The sequence below is a fragment of the Astatotilapia calliptera genome, chromosome 14 (assembly GCF_900246225.1).
Source record: "Astatotilapia calliptera chromosome 14, fAstCal1.2, whole genome shotgun sequence".
In the NCBI taxonomy this organism is placed as follows: domain Eukaryota; kingdom Metazoa; phylum Chordata; class Actinopteri; order Cichliformes; family Cichlidae; genus Astatotilapia; species Astatotilapia calliptera.
In genome coordinates this window covers 32,810,512-32,838,040 of record NC_039315.1, presented here as the reverse complement: position 1 = coordinate 32,838,040, position 27,529 = coordinate 32,810,512, and the positions used below count along the sequence as shown (strand labels likewise).

Here is a 27,529-nt window from a genome sequence, read left to right as displayed (position 1 = left end):
TTGTGTTCAGTTTTTTCAGAGTTTTTTTTTTTTTAAGAAAAGAAATAAGCACCACTGATCCCTGAAATACACCAGCCGCCTACACATGGACCTACACACATGACAAAAAGTTTCTGCTGGATATTAGGACTGCTTTTTGGATTTCCTGTCACGGTGAAGGTACAAACAAAGTGTTTGTCTTTTAATCTGTGTAAAATTTAAATAAGAAACAGGAAGCAGTAATTTGAAAATCTCAAAAACACATTTTATTCACAATAAAACACACAAGTATATCAAATGTTTACGCTGAGTCTTTTTACTATTTCATGTTGCTCATTTTGAAACTTTCTGGCAGTGCAAAAAAAAAAACGTTGGGACAGCTCCATGTTTACACTGTGTAGCATCCCATCTGCTTTAAACAACAGCCTGTGAACATCCTTATTGGGAAGACGAGTGTTGTCCCATTCTGATCTGATAGAGGGTTCTAGCTGCCTGGGTCATATTTTCTTTGTTTCTGTGTTTTCTTTTCTGTTTTGCTGGTGAAAGGTCTGGACTGCAGGCAGGCAGCTGCACTGTTCTACTACAAAGCCATGCTGTTGTAAAAGATGCACTATGTGGTTTAACTTTGTCTTGCTAAAACATGCAAGGCCTTCACTGTTCGAAGGGAGTATAAGTTGCTCTAAAACCTGTGCATACCTCTAAGTATTGATGGAGCCTTTCCAGATATGCAAGCTGCCAATTCCACAGGCACTGATACATCTCCATACCAGAGATGCAGGCTTTACTGATAACAAACCAGCTGGTCCCTTTCCTTTTTAGTTTGGATGATGAAGAATCCAATTTTTTTAGAGAGAATTTAAAATTCTGCTTCATCTGACCACAGAACAGTTTTCCGCAGTTCATTTTAAATTAACTTTGGCTCAGAGAAGATAGCAGTGTTTCTGCATCATGTTGAAATATGACTACTTTGTATCAAAGAGCAGCAGTCCCCAACCCCCGGGCCACGGACCGGTATCGGTCCGTGAGTCATTTGGTACCACGAGAGTTGAGGCTCGGGTGTGAAATTTATGGTTTTCAGGATTTTTATCGGTTTTTAGCGTTATTTTTTTAAATCGTTTTTATCGTTAACTCGGTTTCCCTGGCTCTTTTCCCATGTGTTATGAATAAATCTTATTTTTTGGTACAGGTACTGGTTTTATTTTGTTGTATTTATCTGCGACACCGGTCCGTGAAAATATTGTCGGACATAAACCGGTCCGTGGCGCAAAAAAGGTTGGGGACCACTGTCAAAGAGCTTCAACAGGCATTTGTGGATGGCATGGTGAACTATGATCCCAGAAAATGGGTTCATTCACTGATTTCCATGACACTATCATGACGGTTTTTAATGCTGAGCTGCCTGAAGGCCTGAAGATCACAGCCTTATCCCTTGCACACAGAGATTTCTTCACATACCTGAATCTTTTGATGATACAACAAACTCTAGATGATCACATACTTTACAATTCTGTTACGCACTCTTTTTTTAAATGTGAAAATGTAAACACAGCTAGGTGTTGGGTCTGCGCTTCCACAGGCCCCGCTGGTTTAGAAACCTATTCCCGTTAACGTCAAGCAAGGAAGCAAGATGAACAGCTTTTACTTGCTAGCAAGGGAGACTGGTCGGAACCAGGCTCTTGGAGCTGAACACTCCTCACCTGTCTCCTAGCCAGAATCAAATAAAAAGCCTTCCTTGCCGCCTTTTATTGAAAACAGTTACAGTACACACAAGCACCTCCCATTGTAAACCCCCCCTATGGTTACAAAAGATAAGGTACTATGTGTGTATGTATGTGCAAGCATCTGTATGTGTGTGTATGTGTGTGTGTATGCATGTGAGTGTGTGTGTTTGTGTTTGGGGGTGCGTTTGTGTGACCTCCTGCTCACCAAAAGGGTCATAAAAGTAGGAAGCTTATTAACCAAGAAAACAGAACCTTCAGATAGGATGTCCCTGTAATAAAACACTACAGCCTCCCCCATGGCGATCGTGGCTCAAGAGTTGGGAGTTCGCCTTGTAATCGGAAGGTTGCCGGTTCGAGCCCCGGCTCGGACAGTCTCAGTCGTTGTGTCCTTGGGCAAGACACTTCACCCGTTGCCTACTGGTGGTGGTCAGAGGGCCCGCCGGTGCCAGGGTTCGGCAGCCTCGCCTCTGTCAGTGCGCCCCAGGGTGGCTGTGGCTACAATGTAGCTTGCCATCACCGATGGGTGGATGACTGAAAGTGTAAAGCACTTTGAGGTCCTTAAGGACTAGTAAAGCGCTATAAAAATACATTTACCAACAAACTGGTTGGAGAGGTGGTCAGAGACAAAGGAATGTCTTTGATCATGCTTGAACTAAGACTTACAAATTTAAGTAACACAATGACAACATTTAACAATTTGACTCCAACACTGTGTAATCTATAGTCAGCACTGCTCTGTAACAGATCACTTGCTCCCACTGTTCACTCTCTGGAGGTGTACATGAGAACAAAGTAACAACTTTGTTTCTAACATTCTCTCCCATTTCAGTTTAGCTCACTGTTGCAAACTTAGTTCAACATTTAGTTACTTTTCTTATTTCTTTAGCAACTTTTTCCTCAAATAACAACCTAGCAGAAAAGACTGACAGACGTTGCGTTGCTTCTAACTTTGAGTCACTACCACACAGCTATCATGTTTAACAAAGGTGTATAATTTTGTCAGATGACACTGAGTTAAAGTATTTGCTGTAGGTTACAATCAGCTCAAAAGATTAGAGTGACCACAGCTCTACAATAACTTAAATAACCAAAGACTTTTTCTTATACTTTCAAGGCAGTAAGCAGTTCTAACATTGTAATCTGTGGGTCTGATTTGTCTTGAGCCTAATGTGAACGTGTTAACAATAAATCCACGGGCATCTACCAGATGAGCCTCATGTAGAGGACCACACTGATACCCCCCTGCTGTAGGAGTAAATTTAATGCTTTCAGGAATACCCAGGGGCGTTCCCAGACCAGCCAAGAGATACAATCTCTCCAGCGTGTCCTGGGTCTGCCCCGGTGCCTCCTTCCGCTGGGACATGCCTGGAACACCGGAGGTGAGGAGGCATCTCACATAGCACTGTCTCCTCACCTAGGAGGCATCCTTGTCAGATGCCCAAACCACCTCAACTGGCTCCTTTCGATGTGGAGCTTCAGCTTCAGCTTCACTTCTACAGAACAGACCGGTCGGTACAGTATCCGCATCAATGAGGCCACAGCACCAATCCATCTGTCGATCTCCCTTCTCCCGTCACTCATGAACAAGAACCCATGATACTTAAACTTCTCCACTTGGGGCAGGTGAATGTGAACGTGTTAAGAATATTCCACAGAATAGGAATACATATTAGAGGAAAATATGAGTAAACTCATTTAAATTGGAAAAAAAATATATCAAGAAGGAATAAAAAAAAAAAAGTCTCCTGAACCTTATGTTCTAACACTAACTACAGTGCTGCCAAAAGTATTTGTCCCCTTCCTGATTTTCTGGCAGAGAGCAGAACTCACAGTTTCATAAGTAAGGTCCTAAAGCAGCAAAACAGTCCAAGACCGGTGGTTGAAACTGTGGATGGACAGATCGATCCTCACTGCAGTAAACGCCAGGACCGCCTCCTACAACGCGGGTCTCGCCACTGGCGATATGAGCGCCTACAAAGCGGCCTCATACGGCGTGCGGCGCGCGGTGAGAGATGCCAAACGCCGGTACCGGGAACGTGTGGAGTCCCACTTCCACCAGGGCGACACACGGAGTATGTGGCACGGACTACGCACCATTACGGACTACAAAGCCAGGGACACTGCGCTGATCAACGCTGACTCTGCATTCACCAACGAGCTGAATCAGTTCTACGCCCATTTCGAGGTTAGCCAGGCGGCTAATGCTATCTACCGCCTGACTACCGAGGACAGTGATGTCATCAGCGAGAGACCGGTGACCAGCATCGCGGAGCATGACGTCCGAGCAGCACTGAGGAGAGTGACCACAAGGAAAGCGGCGGGGCCAGACGGCATCACCGGCCGTCTGCTGCGCTGCTGTGCTGACCAGCTAGCAGGTGTGTTCACTTACATCTTCAACGAGTCCCTGGCGAAGTCTGTGGTCCCCACATGCTTCAAAAGATCCACCATCATCCCTGTGCCCAAGAACAGCAAACCCTAATCCCTGAACGATTACCGGCCAGTTGCACTGACCTCGGTAGTAATGAAGGTGTTTGAGAGGCTGCTGAAGAACATCATCTCCTCCTCCATCCCAGACACCACAGATCCGCTGCAGTTTGCCTACAGATCCAACAGATCCACAGAGGATGCCATCGCCCACGTCCTACACACCACTCTCAGCCATGTGGACAAGAAACAGGGTAACTATGTGCGAATGCTGTTTGTTGATTACAGTTCAGCGTTTAACACAATAGTGCCCTGCAGACTGTTCACAAAGCTGAGGGATCTGGGACTTAACAGCCGTCTGTGTGCATGGGTGTTGGACTTCCTCACTGGCAGAACTCAGGTGGTGAGGGTGGGCAGGTGCTTCTCCAACAGCATCACCATCAATACAGGAGCACCTCAGGGATGTGTCCTCTCGCCACTGCTCTACTCCCTCTACACTTCATACTGTGTGGCCACCCATGGCTCCAACACCATTGTGAAGTTTGCTGACGACACAGTGGTGTTGGGTGCCATCTCCAACAATGATGAGACGGCCTACATGGATGAAGTGAAGAATCTGGCATCGTGGTGCCAGGACAACCACCTCCAGCTGAACGTCAGCAAGACCAAGGAGCTGGTGGTGGACTTCAGAAGGGGTCAGCACAGAGACTACAAGCCCATTATCATCAATGGAGCTCCAGTGGAGAGGGTGCAGTCCTTCAAGTATCTTGGTGTCCACATCTCCTCAGACCTGACATGGGCCGCCCACATTCAGGTCCAGACCAAAAAGGCTAGGCAGCGCCTGTATCACCTACGACAACTGAGGAAATTCAGGGTCTCTCCAAAGATCCTCAGGATTTTCTATACAGGCGCTGTGGAGAGCATCCTCACACAGAACATGACATCGTGGTTTGGGAACAGCTGTGTGAAGGACCAAAAAGCTCTCCAGAGAGTGATCCGTACAGCAGAACGCTGCTGCAGGATTGCTCTCCCCGCGCTTCAGGACACCTACACCAGGAGATGCCGGACTAGAGCAGCGCAGATACTGAAGGACCTGTCCCATCCTGGCAACAAACTGTTCCAACTTCTGCAATCTGGTAGAAGGTTCCGCATCTTCCGGGCAAGGACAGAGAGACTCAAGAGGAGCTTCTATCCCCAAGCCATCCGTGCCCTAAACACACACACCCGCCCGCTCACATCATCTATAATTGACTGAGTCAGGACTCTTCCAGACACTAAACCAAGGCACAATGTACATTTCAATTCCTTTAATTTTAAATATGTTTATATTGTCTATCCTGTAAAATAGTCAGATGTCTATTTATATTAATGTACAGAATTCACCTGCTTGCTGCTACTACTGCACATTCACCCAATGTATATACTACATATATATATATAATGTTCTTCCTCTACACACCCCCCCATTTTTTTGCACATGTCGAGGAGCGTGTCAGGCTACATTTCACTGTGTGTTATACTTCTATAACTATGCATGTGACAAATAAAGAACCTTGAACTTGAACTTGACCATCACACTACCAACTAAGGTGTGAGTGCTAGTGGGATGTTCTTTCTATGAAATGTTGTGTTAGCTTTATGTCAGATGTAACAGGACTCAAACCTTCCAAATAGTTCCATGTCATCATAGCACTGAGGATCAACAAGATGTTTTTGCCCAATATGAGACGAGCCCTTGTGTTCATTTTTGGTACTCGCTGGAGTACCTGTCCTTTGAAATGTCTTTGTAACACAGTCATCGATCATCTTTTGAGAATGATCGATGACTGTGTTTCTCAGCTGTTTCGTTAGATCGTGTCATGATGTGTTTGCTTTTTGAGCTCTTTTATTCAAATTCTTTTTGTCACATAGGTTTTATTTAAATGATTTTCTGGCAGTAATTAGGCTTGAGTGTGGTTAGTGAAACAACTCTGCTTTCAAAACACTATGTGTTAAGTCTAATTGTTGAATGTTGCCATTGTGTTTCTTAAATTTGTATAGTCTTAGTTTAAGCAGTAGGATCAAAGCCATCTCTTTGATCCTGACCACCTCTCCAGCCACTCTGTGCTGGGGGAGGTTTTATTGTAGATACATCCTATCTGAAAGATCTGTTTCTTTTGATGTAAGCTTCCTGGGTTTACGACCCTTTGGTCAGCAGGAGGTCTAACACACACACACACACACGCACGCACGCACGCACGCACGCACGCACGCACACACACACACACACACCCAGTGTATACATTTACATACAGTCCTTGTCTATGTAACCAAACGGGGTTGCAGGGGGAGGTGTTTTGTAAACTATTGTTTGAAGTTTGTCAATAAAAGGCAGCGAGAGGAGGCCACCATTTGGGGGGTTCTTTGTCGTGCTGGACACAGACGAGGCCTCCCTTGCGCAAGAAATCGATCGAACACCGTTGCCTTGTTTTTCTTTCATGGGAATAAGTCCTGGATACAGCGGGGTCTGAGTTTAGACCCAACACTATGGTTAATCACACTTCATTCATGACTGATGATTGTTTTTTTCTTCAAAGGGCCAATTGGGTTTCTATAGTTTTTATCCACTTAATACATGAAGTCATCATTAAAAACTACATTTTTTAATTTACTCAAGTTATCTAATATGACTTTTTTTTGATGATCTGAAACTGGTGGCAAATATGCAAAAAAAGAAATCAGGATATATAAAATACTTTTTTTAAAATATTTTTAACAAATACTATGAAAATAACAGATTATATAAGGCTTTAAAAATACTCCATCTGAAAGGGTAATTATGGCTCTAGTTATTAAAGCTGATGATATTGATGATTATTTCACCTGCATCAACTATAATCCATCTTATCGCCTTGCTGCTATTATTATAAGCAATACAAATTTTACAGTCAGGATTAAATGATATCATCTTAAGATTTTTAAAGAGTGTTTATTTCTCTGCAGCTGTAGGTATACAGTTGATTGTCTGGCAGCCAGCACTGCTATGAAACAGACACCAATGTTTTCTCTGTTGTCAGTGGCATTTTCATATAACAAATCACATCTGTGTTCCTGGCATATTTTAAACACTGAAATGTCAGTAACGATGGTTTCAGTCGAGATTTTGCGTCCCTTGGAAAAAAAAAACAAAAAAAACATAGAGCCACCTACCAAACAGGTCATCCTTTGCCATGGCGTAGAGGACGCGTGAGGCCCCGATGAGGTTGCTCATGGCAGCAGACAGCGTGGAGGAATAAACTCCGATGAGGACGAAGGGGTGCCAAACATTGATGTCTCTCAGGAAACTGTAATCCCTCTGAAGGAGAAGGCTGCAACGGTTTGGAGAATAAAATTGACAGATAGGAGGAACCAGAGTGAATATTAAACTATATAGGACAAGTACTTTAACAAAGCACTGGAATTTTCAGGAGAGGTTTATGGCACTGAACACTGTTAAGTTGATAACTTGAGGATTTCTTGAACATTTTCAAGCACAGTTTTTGGGGGGGGGAAAAAGATTGTGCTCAGTTTTGACTCCTTTCTTAGTGCTTTCTATGTTTTAGAGTTGCTGATTAATTAGAATGATTTTCCCCTCCCATTTAACAAACTAGGAAAGAAGTCGACAGGAACATCATGGAATTTCAAAACCATTGTCAGAAATTTTCCGAACCTTTCAGATTAACAGAGTATATCTTAGTACAACTTGGTCCTAGAAAAACTGTGTGTGTGAAATATCCACTTGCTGTTGCTTTTCTGTAGTTGTGAACTCTTTAATGAACACGTTCCAGACAGCTTTTGGTACATCTCTGACACTACATAAACATACCACAGCTGCATAATTATGCATCAGATACTCCTCATTATGTTTGTCGCCTAAACAAATGACAGAACATCTGCACCACAATAAAGTCTGACAACACAACAGAGCTGCTATTTTTGGATAAATACACTTGGTAATTGGCACGTCTCTGCAAAACACTGAAATGAAAGACATTATAACATTTGTAGGCACAACTTCATTTAGAACACACTTCAGTTATAGGTCCTATAAAGGTTAACTAAAAGGGTTAAAAGGAAATACCAAAGGCAGCAGTACACATCAGACAAACAATTCAACACACCAACCAGTAAAATGCTTCCCTCTGGTGGTGAAAGCTTTTGTGGAGTTCTACAAAGAGTAATTACAAAATGTAGCTTTAAATACTTGTCCCATTGTTTTTATAGCTCAATTGCAAATATTTGAAAAAAACAAACCCAGCTGCCTCACTAAACAGCTGTGACAAAATTAGAATTTTTATATCAAAATTTAAACTTTAACATAATCTTAACACCTTTACAACGATTTTTGTCAGTTACAAGTTCTGAAATAGTAACACAAATGTCAGCAAAATCCTAACACAATTCCATTTTGGCATACGATGATAACCAAGTAACAGAACCCACCCCAACAGAGATTATTAGCCAATACTATCTGTTTGCTAATTTATGTGTTATGGTATTCATAACGGGCAATCAGGTGAACTGACCCGTGGTCATTTTTTTTTTCATGTTTTCTGATACTCATCGATGCTGAAGAAAAATCCAAGTATGAATCAGAACTTTCACTCCAATTCACTATTTATCTAAAATGATTTCGATGCCCTGTAACAGACCTGCACTGACTTTTGGTGTGAAGACAAAATGGTAACCTGCTACAACCTAGTACGAAAAAAGAATGATCTTCCATCAACCCAGAGACTTTCATTTTAATCGTATTCTGTTTATAAGAGGAGCTCTAAATCAAGTAATTCAAAGGGTTATTTATCATTTCAAACTTGTTTGTCCAAAATGCGCTGATGTTCAATGAAAAAGAAAAAGATTGAAGAGGAGGTGATGATTACAATGCCAGGGTGCCTAATGATGAGATCCTGAAATAGCGGGCCCACTACACCGTGTGTTTGTGTGTGCGTGCAAGATAGACATGGAGAAAGAGAGATCAGAGAGTACAAAAAAAAAATCAGCAGGGAGCGCATGATTACGGCCAGCCCCCCACCTATTTTCAATACAACACAGCGAGAGAGATGAGAATTAGAGTGCAAAGTATTTCTCTCTTTTTCCTGATCCATCTCAGTCTCTCTTTGTAACTTAATACACACACACACACACACACACACACACACACACACAGTCCATCTATTACCCTCTATCTCTTTCATCATGGTGTTTTTAAACCCATTCAAGAGGTTTTTCTTGCTTCTCTTGCTCAGCCATCTTCATTTTATATCTACATGTACCACTGTCCGCTATCTGTTTTTCTCCATCTTTCTCTCCTAATTAAGTGTCCCATCACGTTTTCTTTCAGGTCCGCTGATTTTAATACTTATTATCATGGGCCTATTAAGTATTGTTCACTCCATCCACAGACCTGAGAACACTATTATTTCACATGGAGCCTGAGACGCAGTCAGTGCACGCACACGCGCAGGTTTTTTTGCATTACCACAAATCAACTAAACAAAAGGTTCTGCAGCGAAGTTAACATCACCCTCGAAATTAGGAAATGCCAACTACTTTGTTTATGGCGTGCGTGTGTGTGTGTGTGTGTGTGTGTGGTTGTGTTTGTGTGTGGTTGTGGTTGTATGTGGCGTGGGGGTGAGCACAGCAGTGAAAAGTTGATGAACTATTGCTTTAATCAGACTCCATGACATTTTCATAACACAGGAAAAACGGGAAAAAAGTTCATTGGGCTGATACTCAAATGTGCACGTGTAATTTTCACAGAAAAAGATGCATGCATGATGAGGAAATAATGTGTGTGTGTGTGTGTGTGTGTGTGTGTGTGTGTGTGTGTGTGTAACACAGGTGACTGATGATTTGGGTCAGAACTTATAGACTGATTATTAATTTCTCTGACGTGTGGCAGCAACAAAATAAATCTCAAAAAAGGTTGACATTTCCAAACTGACTCCCAAAAACAAAGCCACAGTGAAATGACAGTGATGACAAATGGGGTGTTTGTTTGTGTGTGTGTGTGTGTGTGTGTGTGTGTGTGTGTGTGTGTGTGTGTGTGTGTGTGTGTGTGTGTGTGTGTGTGTGTGTGTGTGTGTGTGTGAGAGAGAGAGAGAGAGAGAGAGAGAGAGAGAGAGAGAGTTGGTTCATAATAGAATGGCAGCAAATGCATTTTGCATTCATACTTTTATGCATGGGGAAGACAGCAATTTGGTGCAGTTGTTAAGCACTACGACCTTGGCAGCAGGATAGTCCTGGGACAGACTGTCTCAGCAGGACAAAAGTGGAAAACTAGACACCAGCTACATTTTGAAGGGTGGAGTTGGGCTTGTTGACATATTCTACCTTGTGACTACCTACATCACTATCATTAACAGATGACTAGACAGGAAAGATGGAGTATGATAACTTGTTCTTAATAAAGTTCATGCTTAGGGTCCCTGACCAACCCCCCCCAGTGCAAGCTACAGGGTAAACCAACAGAGCCACATCACCTGCAAAAACTAGAGATGAGATCCAGGGATCACAAAACCTGACGCCCTACATCCGTTTGCTGCATCTAGAACTGTTTAAATAGAATTTATGGTTGAGCACTGGTGTTTGCACACAAAGTTCTCTAGCTGCTGAGAGAAACTGACTGGGAGAATTCATCTAGCATGCATGCATTCCTCCAAAAAGATACCATGATGCAAAAGAGACACAAAGATAGCATCTAATTATGAAAAAGCAGCCCTGAGAAGCACAGACAGCGGGTACACACTGGATAGTTTTCCATTGTGTTTCTTTTATATTATTTAGTTTTATTTATATAGTGCCAAATCACAACAACAGTTACCTCAAGGCACTTTATGATGTAAGATAAAGACGCTACAATAACACACAAAAAAAAGCAACCATCAGCTTACCCTCTATGAGCAAGCGTGTTGGCGTCAGTAAGAGGAAATAATGGGAAGAAACCTCCGGCAATCAATTCTGACTTCTTACTTCCACACCTCAACGGTCAATCTAAGGACCAGTAGCACAACACTGCTGTGTGAATCACAGCAGAATCAAATTTATAAGAAGTTTGCCACCTGAAAAGCTGAATCATTACATCATCAGCCAGCCTGACTCCACCTGTGATGGTGGATTTGTTTTCAAGTGCAATCAAGTACAGCAGGAGTAAAAAAAACCACTATGAACATAACTATAAGTTACAGAAAGAGAAAAATAGTGAAGAATTTGGTTCAAATTGGACAAAAAAATCCCATCAATGTGAAAACAATGAAAGAAATAGCTATAGTCAAGGATCACCATAGACAAGTATAAAAATCATATTTAATTAAATTCAGTTAAAATTTAGTTTTAATAAACTGCCTACATATGATCAGTGGGGGCCTAGAATGGGTGGGGGTGCTGGTTAGCATAGACAATGGATGGATAAATAAGTCTCTACTGCTTTTGAGGCTGTGTATTCGCTACCTATGGAGTACTATATATGTATATCTTTGTGTGACTGTTGTGTGTGTAGCCTGTATAGTAATTATTGATCAGATCACCCTGCTGAAATGAGCTCTGCCACTGAAATAAAGAGGAGAACAAAAGCACAAGGGAGCGAGTGACAGATTAAAGGAACTCATTTAGAAAAGAGGAGGAAACAAAGCTCGATGACTAAAAGGAGCCCACAGAGATTGCTGGTCGATTGTTCTCACTCCTCCCAGTCCGCTCCATCCTTCAGCTTATTTGTTTACCATTTTTTATTCATGCCCTCATTTGTGTATTCATGCACATTCATCTTTTAATCCATCATTTCACGTGTTGTGCTCCTGATAATTCACCATTAAATTCACCTTTAATCTAACATTATGGATTAATTATCTGAGATTTTTCAAATGGGATGATAAATTATGAGTTGACATGAGGAGCGGGTACATGTGTGTGTGTTACGGTGCATTATGACATAAGTGCGGCATCGCTATCACAAATGCTGTGTATGCTGCTGTCAGAGGCCGAGGTCACCGCTCATCAGGAGTAATGTAACCACTGAGGATCATCTAGTTTAATGATCCCCGAGAATGTTCAATACATACTCGGATGAAATCAGAGTTGGTTACTGAGATGGCTTTAGCTTATGGCTAACATCACTTTTATGCTCATTGCACCATTATGTGGCCATTTGCTTGTCTAAAATATAGCTGTGACGGTCCTGTAAGTCAATCATTCCACTCACTATAAGATTCAAAGGTGCATTAGAAAAAATATACACAGTACTGTGGAAATAAATCTTGATTCACCACTAACTTATTTAAGTTCTGCTAGGGAAATGGGAAGTATGTATAGTTGGCACAGTACAGTGGTGTAAAAAAGTGGTGGCCCCCTTCCTGATTTCCTCTTTTTTTGTGTTTGTCACACTTAAATGTTTCACATCATCAAACACATTAAAATATTAGACAAAGATAACACTAAACCTATATGGCCCAGTGTGAAAAAGTGATTCAAGAATGCTCTTTGTGGACTAGCTCAGTGTCCAGACTTCCTCACCACCAAACTGAAACACCTTCAGGTCCCCTCTGACACCTGCTCCTGGATCAAAAACATAGCCAACCAGCCTCAATCACTCCAACTCAGCCCCCACCTCTCCCCCCACCACTGTCACTCAGCACCGGATCCACAAAGTGGCTGCGTTCAAGTATGCCAATGACACCACCATGGTTGAGCTCGTCTCTGATGGAACTGAGACAGGTAGAGAACTTGTCCCGCTGGTGCTCAGAAAATAACCTGAATGTGCTCATAGCAAATGAACTCATAATGGACTTCAGGCGGCACACACAGATCCACTCCTCTCTCACTAGAAATGGAGAATGAGTGAAATCTGTGTCCCCACATCTCTGCTGACCTCACCTGGAACCACAACACAAATGCCCTGGGAAAAAGGCCCAAAAAGCAGCTGCACTTCCTCCATGTCCAGAGCACGAATAACCTGGTCCTGGTGCTAACTGGTGTCAACACGTCTGTTTGGTGATGGCCTGTAAAGACTACCATATCTTAACAGACATGGAAGCCTACCATGACCTGAATGACTAAAACCAACATAGTCATATTCTCTGTAAACAAGATCTCACACTGCTTCAATGATGTTGAGGTCTCGGCTCTGGGGAGGCCAGTCCATGGCTGATAGTGTTCAATTGTGTGTTTTTCTATCCAGCTGTGCTTTTATTGTATTGGAACTGTGTTTGTGATCATTGCCAAGCAGAAAAAATGAAGCCGTTGACAATCAGATGTTTTCTGGATCACATTGCAGGGTGCATTAGAGTCTGAGGGTACTCTTTTTTTCCACATTCACAGTTGCATCAATTTTGGCTGAAAATGCAGGATTCAAAACATGGCAGAGCCTCCACCATGTTTTTTAGATGGCTGTAGAAACTAACCATTATGTGCAGCAAAAGTTTCACATTTGGATTCATCAGTGATGGAGTCCCGTTCTTGTATAACTTGGCATACATCAACCTGTTCTTGTTTCTCTTCTGCAAGAATGACTTCTTTACTGCAGCTCTTCCACTGAGACCATTTCTGATGAGCCTTAAGTGTCCTCCACCTGTTCAGTTTCCCCAAATGTTTCAAGGACACACTGCACACTGTGCTGAGATATGACATATTTTGGGCTAATAGCTCTTCAGGATACCCTTTAAAATTGTTATCTTTGGCAGTTTTCAAGTAAAGAAACGGAAGGAAATTACATGGGTGTTTTCTTTCCAAAAAAGGGGCTGGTAACAACATGCCTAACACGCCTATTTTAAATTGGTTCTTTGCCAAGTTGTGTTTTATGTGTAGCTGCAACACTGGTGCAGTTTACTCCTTTGCTTTGGATATCTGGAAGCAAAATATAAAGAAACAAGGGGTGGTTCAAGACTTTTGCACATCACTGTAGAATCTCACTGTAACATTGATGGAGAGAGATTCACTTCTCTGTTTGCAACAGAGATGGTGGTATGTAATGCTAAGACTTTTAATTAAAGACAATAGGTGATGATTATTTATTCCTTTAGATTTCAGAAACACATTTAATTCAATTTGTTTTCAGGCAAAAACAAATTCCAAGACCTGCACTATCAAGAACACCTTTAAAGTGGATATGAAACTCTTCAAGTATAACGGCTATGTCTAACCTTATTCCCCAGACAATCGCTTCACTTTTGTACTGTTTTTAACATCTTAGCTACTTACTTTTGTTTTCCAACCTTCAAATTCTGCCCACATGACACTGCCATGTCTTCATACACTCCTGCCATTTCAGGAATTTGGGACCCAATGACTTGCTTTCATTTCTGATGGTAATGTCCCCAGAAGTGAACAATTTGGTGTGTTTCACTCAGCTAAGACACTTCAGCAGAAGCGACTTGTAAGTACAGAAGTACAGAAAAAGAGCAGATTGTGAGGCAGCGGCTCATTCCTTCTTCATCCTCAAATCAGTTAACCTAGGGGACCTGACTGCTCTGGGTCAGCAGCCACCCTGGCTCGGTTCTGTCAGATGAGCATTCTGTTAAAAGAAGTTTTTCCCTCTCCAGTCTTGCCAAGTGTTGCCCAAGGAGAAAATTGTTAGGTTTCTCCACATGACCTAGTAAGGTGTCAGGCTTTTATGTTACTTGGACTTGTGCAGCTTGAGCTCATTACTGATGATCCACCTTTTTCCATGAACTTCAAGTCCCTACTTCAGTGGATCTTTAAGCACATGTGTTGCACAACATCTTTCACTTCAGTCAGGAACAAAATTAAGTTAATTGTTGCATTCAACAAAGCAAAACCTACATGAGAAACTGATTAGCAGGAGCAATGGAGAAATCCTGATTTTTAATTTCTAGCATCCTTCATTCAACAGCAGTAACATCTAAATAATTACTTCTTTCAAAATCCACATGTACTGCCATTTTTAACCCTGACTTTCTATTAAAATATTACCGTTTGCAGATGGGATTTACTGTTGGTCTTCAACCTCCCTTCATCTTGACCTTAAATGTACTTTTACAGCACAGCCAAGAGACACGAGGAGTGAGAAAGAGATGCACAGAGACGAAGCAACAGCCGAGAAGGAGAGGAACACAAAGTATAAAGGGAGGAAGAGAGTCAGCAAGAGATGGGGAGGATGGTTAAGTGCCCGCAGGGGAGTAGACTGTGGTTAAGGATTATTAAATGGGATCAATATCTAACAAGGCCTCTGCGTGCACAAACACACACACACACACAACCTCCATCGCTTTTTTCCTTATCAATTCCTCAGTCGCCTGCCTTCCCTTTCTTCCCAACCCTTCACACGTTCTCGGCACATCTTAGCCTTTTCAGGAACCGTCATCTTCTTTTATAAAATGTTTATCAAATCCTTTCCCCTCCAACATTGTCATCTTGTTTTTGCAGCAGCTCTTCATTTTCCATTTCCAATTTTCAGGGTTTTTTTATTCGGTCATTCTTTGCACCAACTTCCAATTTCCAGCGTCTTGTTTTTATTACTCGATCATTTGCAACTGATGCTTTTAACAAAGCATGACTGATGTGGGGTTCATGGTGAGGGGAAAGCCTTTTTATTAGGATTGCAAAAGACTCCAGTGAATAATTAACATTTTGAAGTGATGTGCATTAAATAAACTCACTGAACAGTTTGTGATGTGGTTATACCCAGACAGGGAAATATACTGTTACAAAAGGAGATGCTACAGAGTGGGCCTGTTTCAGTTAGTTGCAAAACTTTGCTGTTCCCCAACAATGAAGGCAAATGAGCAATTAGTGGCCTTGAATTTAAAATTTAGGGCATTGCCATCTACATTTTTTTGGGGGGCCAGAAGTAACCATTTATGGACAAGAGGACTGAGTGATCAGCTTGGTAGCCAGTAAGCTTGAGTAAAGGGTGCATCCAGTGGCTATATGAGTGAAATGCCTAGACACAGAGAGCAGACAGTGTTACTATTTTAGGAATACATCAAAATAACAGAAGCAAACAACTTTTTGCATGGTACTATATACATTTAGAACAATTAATCACACAAACAGCCAATTCATTCATCAGACATTTGCATTAAAATGCCACACACCACAAACATGGTATTGAGGTCCAGTTTTTTCAAATTAACTAAGGTGACACCTAACAGACAGCCATTTCATTTAGCTACCTGTGTTGGCAGCAACTTTTCACTCAAGGTAACAGTTAACCTTGTTAACCTTATGACTCCTAGGGAACCCTAGCTGGCCTACCCTGGCCCTAACCAAAACTGGAATTCATACCAGACTTGTTTCTACTATAAAGTTGTGCCGTTCAAATGGGAATCTATGTTAATGAGACTCACTTTGGGAGTTAACCTCAAAGGGCCACTTGAGGAACTGCAGCTTTTGCTGTTGTTGGTAACAATTTTTAAGTCGGGCTGCTTGTAATAGCTTCAAAAAGTCAATACAATGGCCTATAGAAATTTAGTTAAAAATAAAGAAATCAGTTCTGTTTCTTTTCCTTATGAAATCTAATATGAGCAGAAATTTACAGATACAATTTCAAACAAACCCTGGAAGCTCCAGAACAGCTCTATTGTTTCTATTATCACAAATGAGCTTAAACAGTTTATCGGAGTGAAAATGTTCTTTTACTTACAAGGTACAAGTTACAGAGGTGAAATATGGACTTTGAGTAGATGAGATAAAATCCTATATTAGCATAAGAGTCCATATTTCACCTCTGTACTTGTACCATGGTGTAAGTAAAAGAAAACTATTATTATTTATAATTCAAGTTTAGTGCATCCCACAGACAACAGGTGAGGTAGCCATCAATTATAATGAGTTTCCTCATATCCATCACGGACAACACAAATGCCTGCCAAACCATTTTAAATGAAAAGCCCAGCGTCCACACCTCTCTGTGACCCAAATCCTCCCTTTCTCTCCTCTGTCTAAAGCCCTTTACTCCTGTGTCTCTCCTTCCCATTGCTGTAGCTTTTTATCCCGAGAGGACATGTTGTCGAAAACTTGGCCTGTGCCGCCGTCATTGTTACCACCTCCTCAAAAACTGGGACGGCAGCGAGAAAAAGAAGAGAGAGTGGGCGAAAGTGACTGGAATCTCTGCGGCAGAGAGATAGGAGGTGACTAACAAAAGGAGGGAATGCAGCTGTGTGGACGGATGAATGAATGATAGACAGGGAGGAGAGAGAAACTGGAAATGGAAGCCAAGAATGCTGCTGTGGGGTGATAGCACCAGGAGAAAGGGATGGGGAGAAGGAGGTGAGTGAGGATAAGAGCATAAGGAAGTGACTACACAGTGGACAATGAGGAAGAGAAGGCCAGAGAGCAAAGGGAACAAGCACAAGAATCAGCACACAATAAGTTAATAGACTACAGAAATAAGCATATGTAAGCTCATGTATACTTTAGCTTTGCAACGCCGCCACAAAGAGGGGGCCTAGGAAGTATAAGTGTAGTTTTTGTGGTCTTTTTTGTGGTTTCTAGTCTTTTTACTTTTGCATCAACAGAATGAGATACAAGACAGCTCAGATATTTTGGCAAACATTAAAAAACAAAACAAAAAAAACCTTACCATTAGCTAAATGACTGATATTTACTACAGAGACTTTGTATCTTTTTTCAAATATTAAAAAGTGACTGTTTTGCCCAAAGCTGGAAAAAAGAAACTGCAATCAAGAGTCAGATCAGATGAAATTCTTCTGTAGCTTTCCATTTTGGACTTTTAGTGTGCCATAAATGCATATGCCAACATCATACTGTCTTTACAGTTCTATAAATGTACCTCTCTTTTTATGGTTTTTAGGTGTTTTGAAGTTCAAAGGCATGATTTTCTCTATGTACCACAACATGCATCATGTCCTGTTTGGTAAGACTAGACCTCTATGTTCCCCACTTTCTCATTTGATTAGGTTAGTTTGAGCTCCCTCAGTTCTGTTTCCATCTCTGTATATGTGATCTTGGACTCTAAATGAGCATACTTGCATAATTTAGAGTTACTTTGTTAATCCTACAGTAATACTGTGTGCAGCCCCTCAGTTCATCCACTTAAATAAATCCCCCCCCCCTTTAAGCCAACTTCTTCTGATTGGATAGGCCTCATGCACCTGCCTGAAATGCCATTTCAAGATATCCCCTCCCCATGTCATGACACAATCCAAAAATCCTTATGTAAAACAGAAATTCTGCTCGACCACTCTGAGTACCTTGGCTAAATCGTGTCTGTCTTCTTGATACTTCCACTGTGGGACACCTAAGCCGAAACTCTGAAATCCTACACGTGCTGGCTTTAAGCACAAATTTGAAATTGCATGTGTAGCACGCTGGTTTGCTTGGGTGCCAATATTCAAATGGAGAGCTGTGTAATTCTCTGATCAGTCACACTTGCTTTTGCAAACTCTATCTTAATAGCTTGTGGCCCACCCTTAGGCCACAGTCATTTAGTGGGAGACAGTAAAAAACCCTCAATTCTTAAAAAACAAAAAAGTTGAGTTGTAGGACTTGATCTACACAGAAGGTGCAGAAGCAACAGAGGAGATGATATTGAATAATTAAAAAAGTAAACACAAGCATGAAAGGTAATCCGCGCTAGGGGAGGGACGGTTAAAATATAGGATAGGAAGGCAGTAGAATGGAAATTGGCAGTGCGTGGGAGAAGACAAGAGACCGCAGACATACAGTGAAGTGTTTGGAAGAATAGCCAATGGAAAAAAGTGTTAAGCTCTGTGAAGAAAGATGTGTTTTCTAGAAAAGTGAGGGGAATTAGACACTGTGTGTGTGAGTGTGTGTGTGAGCGAGAGAGTAGAGGGGACAACAGAGGAGCTAGATGAGAGCGAGAGGCACTTCAGGGGGTGTATGGATTGCGCATGCATTTACAAAGCTGCATGTCAGAGATAGCACCACAAAAGGAGGCCCAACAGATTCAAATTAATATAATTATCAAGTCGGTTATTAATACAAAAGCTTCTATAGCATAGGGCGGATTAGCCCACAGGTCACTCATGCACTGTGCTGCGCTCACACAAACACAAAGACGTCAATCAAGCAAAGACAGAAACCCCGACTACATGACTTTAACCTGTTAAGACTCAGCCCAATAATAATAATAATAATAATAATAATAATAATAACCATCATCATCAGCTTGGAAAAGCACATTGAGTTGTCATGCATTTCATTATCCACACACACATTACCAAAAGAGCTTGATAAAGTAGCGACAGGGCAATCTGTCATGGCTGGCTGGCTGGTCACATGAGGTTAATAGATTCCCCTTTATCTCCTATCCCCTCAGACTACATCGCCATCATCTGCAGCCCCTCTTACCATAGTGGCATATCATCAGCGATAATCTCAAAACAGACAAAATGCAGCCGCTCGATTAATGGTGACCTGAAAAACAGTTGGACAGTTTTTCCATCCAAATAGGCTTCATTTTCTTTGCAGTGCTAATAGCTGCAAAGGACAAAATGTGCTCTTAAAAAGTACATATGCAAAGTCAATCTTTCAGTGAAGGCCTTCGCACTTTTTTATATTTTGAAATATTTTATAATGATGTGGCATTGCTAAACTATAATAACTGAATCCATCAAACTTCAAAAGTCCATTCTGATTTATACTTAAAATAAAAATCCAACTCAGTTACTTTCTCTGCATGGAAGTGACTGATCACACTGCTAGGAAATTACAGGAAGGAAAAAAAGAAAAAAAAAAATCTGTGAGCCCTCCACCTACAGCTCATAACAGAAAAGTTCAGCTAGCTGAAGCACATCATACATTAGTTCATGTTAAAACCGAGCCTGAACCATCTGAAGCTGTCAGCGCCACGGTGAATGATCTTATCCCTCGTTATAATGAGCACACGCTGACGATCGCTCACACCTAAGACAAGAGAGATGCTGCAAGAGCGGCACACACAGACTCAGGTAGGCAGCTATCAAGAAGCATTTTCAACAGCCCTTTTCTCACCTCCCTAACATTTACTTTTAAATACTCACAATCTTAACTGCTTGGCTTTTAAAAGCTATGATGGAGAGCTACAATTTGCAGAGGGTAGCAATTTAGAAGAAGAGCTCTGTGTAAAGGTTGGTCTGTCTGTCGAAATCTTTCAAAGAAGAGCTGCAGTTTGTAGAGAGAGCGTCACTGCCACACTTTGGACAACTTGTGGAACAGCAGGCAGAGGGTGTTCTGTTTTTGCTTTTATGGACAGACATTGGAGAACTTCAAAGAAAAGTAATCTGGCCATATTAGTGCCAGACATGGACATGGCCAAGATGACCTACTCATGTTTCTACAGAATAGAGAAGAACGGTGATTTAAGAGACTAAACATGGCACAGTTGTTGGTGGCAGACAGTGAGCAGTACTGCTCTGAGTGAAAAGACTTTGTTGATGCTAGAGATCAAAGGAGAATGGCCAGAATACTTTCAACTGACTGGGGGTCAACAGTAGCTCAAACAACCACTTGTTACAACCAAAGTATACAAAAGAGCATCTCTGAATGCTCAGCATGTTGAACCATAATCATCTACAGCAGCAGACGACCACACTAGGTGCCACTCCAGTTGCTAAGAACAAGAAAAAGAGAATACAATTTGCACAGATTCACTAAAATTGGGCAAGAGTCTTGATCTCTGAGTCTGATGAGTCTCAATTTCTGTTACAACAATCAGAATGCTGTTTCAGAATTTAGCATAAACCACACAAAGCATGAATCCATCCTGCATTGCATCAATAATTGAGATTCAACAGGTTCTACAGCTGCATTGTGGAGAGCACACTGACCAGCTGCATCACTGCATGGTACGCAAACGCCTGCAGAGAATGATAACAACTGCGGAGAAGATCATCAGGACTCCACTGCCCTCTCTGCAGAGCATCTACCATCACAGAGTCTAAAGGAGAGCTGCCTCCATCCTGAAAGATTCCACAACCCCCAACATACAGGGAGTGCAGAATTATTAGGCAAATGAGTATTTTGTCCACATCAACCTCTTCATGCATGTTGTCTTACTCCAAGCTGTATAGGCTCGAAAGCCTACTACCAATTAAGCATATGAGGTGATGTGCATCTCTGTAATGAGAAGGGGTGTGGTCTAATGACATCAACACCCTATATCAGGTGTGCATAATTATTAGGCAACATCCTTTCCTTTGGCAAAATGGGTCAAAAGAAGGACTTGACAGGCTCAGAAAAGTCAAAAATAGTGAGATATCTTGCAGAGACCTGACATGGGCCGCCCACATTCAGGTCCAGACCAAAAAGGCTAGGCAGCGCCTGTATCACCTACGACAACTGAGGAAATTCAGGGTCTCTCCAAAGATCCTCAGGATTTTCTATACAGGCGCTGTGGAGAGCATCCTCACACAGAACATGACATCGTGGTTTGGGAACAGCTGTGTGAAGGACCAAAAAGCTCTCCAGAGAGTGATCCGTACAGCAGAACGCTGCTGCAGGATTGCTCTCCCCGCGCTTCAGGACACCTACACCAGGAGATGCCGGACTAGAGCAGCGCAGATACTGAAGGACCCGTCCCATCCTGGCAACAAACTGTTCCAACTTCTGCAATCTGGTAGAAGGTTCCGCATCTTCCGGGCAAGGACAGAGAGACTCAAGAGGAGCTTCTATCCCCAAGCCATCCGTGCCCTAAACACACACACCCGCCCGCTCACATCATCTCACATCATCTATAATTGACCGAGACAGGACTCTCTTCCAGACACTAAACCAAGGAACAATGTACATTTCAAATTCCTTTAATTTTAAATATGTCTATATTGTCTATCCTGTAAAATAGTCAGATGTCTATTCATATTAATGTACAGAATTCACCTGCTTGCTGCTACTACTGCACATTCACCCAATGTACATACTATATATATATATATATATATATATAATTAAATAAATAATGTTCTTCCTCTACAGCCCCCCCCCCCCTATTTTTGTACATGTCGAGGAGCGTGTCAGGCTACATTTCACTGTGTGTTATACTTGTATAACTATGCATGTGCCAAATAAAGAACCTTGAACCTTGAACCTTGAAGAGGGATGCAGCAGTCTCAAAATTGCAAAGCTTCTGAAGCGTGATCATCGAACAATCAAGCGTTTCATTCAAAATAGTCAACAAGAAGCGTGTGGAAAAACCAAGGCGCAAAATAACTGCCCATGAACTGAGAAAAGTCAAGCGTGCAGCTGCCAACATGCCACTTGCCACCAGTTTGGCCATATTTCAGAGCTGCAACATCACCGGAGTGCCCAAAAGCACAAGGTGTGCAATACTCAGAGACATGGCCAAGGTAAGAAAGGCTGAAAGACGACCACCACTGAACAAGACACACAAGCTGAAACGTCAAGACTGGGCCAAGAAATATCTCAAGACTGGTTTGTCTAAGGTTTTATGGACTGATGAAATGAGAGTGAGTCTTGATGGGCCAGATGGATGGGCCCGTGGCTGGATTGGTAAAGGGCAGAGAGCTCCAGTCCGACTCAGACGCCAGCAAGGTGGAGGTGGAGTACTGGTTTGGGCTGGTATCATCAAAGATGAGCTTGTGGGGCCTTTTCGGGTTGAGGATGGAGTCAAGCTCAACTCCCAGTCCTACTGCCAGTTTCTGGAAGACACCTTCTTCAAGCAGTGGTACAGGAAGAAGTCTGCATCATTCAAGAAAAACATGATTTTCATGCAGGACAATGCTCCATCACACGCGTCCAAGTACTCCACAGTGTGGCTGGCAAGAAAGGGTATAAAAGAAGAAAAACTAATGACATGGCCTCCTTGTTCACCTGATCTGAACCCCATTGAGAACCTGTGGTCCATCATCAAATGTGAGATTTACTAGGAGGGAAAACAGTACACCTCTCTGAACAGTGTCTGGGAGGCTGTGGTTGCTGCTGCACGCAATGTTGATGGTGAACAGATCAAAACACCAACAGAATCCATGGATGGCAGGCTTTTGAGTGTCCTTGCAAAGAAAGGTGGCTATATTGGTCGCTGATTTGTTTTTGTTTTGTATTTGAATGTCAGAAATGTATATTTGTGAATGTGGAGATGTTATATTGGTTTCACTGGTAAAAACAAATAATTGAAATGGGTATATATTTGTTTTTTGTTAAGTTGCCTAATAATTATGCACAGTAATAGTCACCTGCACACACAGATATCCCCCTAAAATAGCTAAAACTAAAAACTACTTCCAAAAACATTCAGCTTTGATATTAATGAGTTTTTTGGGTTCATTGAGAACATGGTTGTTGTTCAATAATAAAATTATTCCTCAAAAATACAACTTGCCTAATAATTCAGCCCATACTCCCTGTAGACTGTTCAGTCTTCTGCCCTCGGGACGAAGGCTCAGAAGTGTGAAATCTAGAACATCCCGACTCAACAACTCCTTCTTCCCCACTGTTATCAGACTCTTGAACAGCTGACCTATTTTTAACAACATTAATAATTTTTGCACATTAGGTCATCTTGCATATTAAGCCAGTATATTAAGCTAATAGCTCTTTTGCACACACATCCACTTCAAACTTAAATTTTTTGTCTTTATTTATCTCTTCTATTTGTATATATTAACCGGCATCTGTGTGTGGACAGCAAAAAAAGAATTTCATTGCACAGAGAAATGCTTTCTTTGTACATATGACAATAAACACTTTGAATCCTTGAATTGGTAGTGATAGTCTAATTATGTGGGGCATACTTTCTTTGCACTTTTTGTGCCCTTCAGTGCCCAGTGAGAATTATTTAAACACCATAAGCAAACCAAGTATTGTTTCTGATCATGTTCATCACTTTATGACCACAGTACACTGATTTTCTAAGACTGTTCTCAAACAGGTCTCTCGGACATGACAATGAGTTCACTGTACTCAGATTGCCTCCATAGTCACCAGATCTCAATCCAGTAGAACACCTTTGGAATCTGATACAATGGGAGACTGGCATCATAGATGAAAAGCCGACAAATTTGCAGTAACTGTGAGATGCTATTATGTCAACATAAACAAAAATCTTCCCCCACCTTGTTTAGTTTATGCGAAGAAGAATTAAGACAGTTCTCAGGGCAAAAGTGGGTTCAACTTGGTACTAGCAAGTTGTACCTAATAAAATGTTAGCTGAGTGCATTTGTCAATGCTTATGGTGCCTAGGGCAATAGTATCGCTGTTTTGGGATAAATGTTACATCAATTAGTGAGCGTTTTCTAGATCTTAAGGTGGCAAATACTATTTAGTCTCAGAGATATACAGAAGGTCTCCTTTAGCATCATGTGACATTTCTGTCATCATGTTTTAACCAAAGCCACAATGTTTTAATAAATTTTAATATGCAGTTTTGTAGTATAAGTCAAGCTAGTAAGAGTAAAAGAAAAATTGAAATTCTACTCTGACATCCCTGAGATCCAGCATCCATCCAAATGAGGTCTATATATGCACTAAGCTAAACTACCTATTGACAATCTACAAAGTTTAATAAATAGCTGCACCGTCATAATAACCATCCAGATAATGTTCATAGATTAAAAAACAATTTTTAACCAATTAGTAGACTTTATTTAATTTTTCTGCAACAATTAACTCAAATTTAATCAACTAAAAATTCATAATTTATTAACAAAGTGCTATCAAGTGTTTGATAATTGAAGCAAATATATTTCAGATCAGGACAATTTGGCTAGCCAGAAAAAAAACAAGTGTAATTGACTTTGACTTGACGTGAATAATAACTCGTGAGGATTTTTAGTATCTTGATAATAATCAGCCTGTTTTGTTTTGTTTTTAAACCATAAAATGAAGACATAGTTATTGTAGTTACATCACAACATCTGGGGGTAGTTCTCACCAAGTATACACTCTGAATAGGTGTATGAGACCTGCATTCATAATGGATGGCAGTTTTTTTCCCTCATTTCTGGAACCATTTGCACTTGAAAAATAGATGTTACTTGAATTCTCGCAGTGTGATAAATATGGGTCTTCCAGCAATTTCCTTGCAGAAATTCAATAAAGTTTTATGATGCACTTCAGGTATTGTTGGTAATATTTTTCAAGGAGTGAGCCAGCTTAATGTAGCAGAAATAGCAGTGAAGGTTTAAAATAAATGGGTTGTTTTTTTTTGCAAGCGGGAGATGATGTACAAGGCAGCTCACTACTTACAAGCAGGTAATGTCTATAAGCTCCTGTTTGCACCATGAGAAAATGAAAGCTGAATCTTAAAATGGACTGTTCAGTGTCCCCTGACACCACAAGTACACTAATTAGCTGATGGTAGCAACTAGTGAGCAAATTAATACAGTCTTAAGAGTTTGCACAAAACATTGGTCTGGTGATTCACTCCCCCACCCCACACCACAGATTGCACAGACTATTGCATAAATTGTGGAAAGTACAAACAGTGAATTCCAGCTTCTTACAGGCAAAAGACTACAACGTGAAAAAACTACTTCTTTCAATAGGATGAGAAAAGCCAACATGCCAAAGTATGCAACTGGTTTAAAGTTAAAATTAGCAACCATCCTTTTCCATGTTTTCCACAATTAAACACATTTAAAGTCAAAAATCTCAAAGTCAGATACCTGAACCACACAAGGAGGAACAGAAATACCAGCAGTTCTAGGAAATGACTTCATATTAACCTCAATAAACCAAATGATCCTAAGCAAACTAACGAAAATAAAAGAAATGATTTACCAGGCATGAAACCTGCTGTACGCAACCTTACACCACGTGTGCCGATGTCTCCTTCTTTGTTGGAAAGATTGCACGGTTCTGCAAATAAGTTGATGATTCACTTTCTGTCTCACTCATCTGTTCCTTTTACTGTCCTTTCATAGGAATCCTTTGCACTTCCTCTGTACAGTGAAGAAATAAGTCGTATGACCAGGTTTCTAAGAACAAGTGCAAACAAGTGCAAACAAGTGCAAACAAGTACAAACAAGTGCATCACTGACTGATAAACATCGTCCGTCGTACATAAAACTCAGAACTAGGCATCAGTTATGTTACACGTTTGTGCAGTTATATATGTTCTTGGTTTGTGGTCACCAACATTTTGGTTTGAACACACCTGACAGCCCTGTGTGACCAATTCATACAAATCTAATTGTTTTAATTGTTATTTATTCATTTTATAACATCATGGAGGTTTTTTTGTACATCAGTTATTTTGTATTGAATAACTGATTTTCTTTTGGCTAACGGTTTGAAAAGTTTTTGATGACCCTTTTTAAACGTTTTACCTTTAATCAGAGTTATAGCTTGCTCTAACTGGCTTGCTCTACCTGTTTGTCAATTAAGCAAACAACTTTTAACAATTTACTTACATTTAATTATTTTGAGGATTTAGTCTTCACTTTTAGTTTTGGTAATTAACATCGCCACGTCACACGTTCTAAGATTTACCACAGTAGTCTAAAAACTTTACATTGTAATGACGTGGCGGGAATGAGAATTGGCAACTCTGAGAGTACTCGGGTACAAGTTAGTCAGTGTAAAATCACCACTCTTCCACATCAAAAGGAGTCAGTTCGGATAGCTCAGGCATTGGACCAGGACACCTCCTGGGTTCTTCTTGAGGGAAGTGTTTAAGGCATTTCCAACTGGGGTCCCCTAGGTGGGTCCTCCCAGTTGGACATGCCTGAAGACACCCCGGGACATGTATAAGAGTTTCAGTTTCAGTGTAACTCTATGAGCTCCAGGTGTAGGCAGGGGAGAGGGAGGTCTGGGCTCTCTCCTCATACTGTTCCCCCCACAGCCCAGAAACAGATGAGCAGTGAGGAAAAAAAAAAAAGCAAAAAAAGGATGTACACTAGTGGATTAGCAGTTTTCTTACTTCCCTATTAAATATTAGCCACTTACAAAAACTCAGTAAGCTATCCGTTTCATTTCTTTATTACTTTCAGCTAGTATTCAGTGTTCATTCAGTATACAATCAATCTGTATTCCTACTGTGTACACATACACATTTAGATCAGAGAATACGTCACCACCAACATACACGTTTTCATCCCCGATACGAGTCATGTGAGAATGGCCTACTCTAGTGATAAACACAAGGTTACCTTTGTCATAATTTGTTATAATACAACACACAATATGTGTGCATTTAAATAGCTACATCATGAAAAGGATATATGAACATTGGTGATTCTAGAAAAACACATTCAACAGTGCAGATGTAGAGAAAGTGTGTTAAGAAGCTTCTTGTCACCAAGTATATGTGTATGGTAGGCAGATACAGGGAGGGCGCTGCAGCAGAGTAAATGGTGGCAGTATTGATCTCCGATGCTCTTTTATAGCCCTGTCATGTCAGTTTAGCACCTTGGCAACATTCGCTTTAAAGCTGCATCAATTCTGAACTCTGACTTTCAGCAAAAGGCAGATAGAACGAGACATTTAGAGTGAGGAAGACAAAGGACAGCTAACCAGAG

At 41.2% G+C, this 27,529-nt stretch overlaps 1 protein-coding gene across 1 annotated transcript in view; it reads right to left on the bottom strand.

The window, feature by feature from the left end:
• Positions 1–27,529, bottom strand: part of LOC113035853 (solute carrier family 12 member 9) — an 81,620-nt gene that overhangs the window by 42,494 nt on the left and 11,597 nt on the right. Inside the window, exon 7 of the mRNA XM_026191630.1 lies at positions 7,314–7,471. Within this exon, the coding sequence (XP_026047415.1) occupies positions 7,314–7,471 (158 nt within the window). The remainder of the gene's footprint in view (positions 1–7,313; positions 7,472–27,529) is intronic.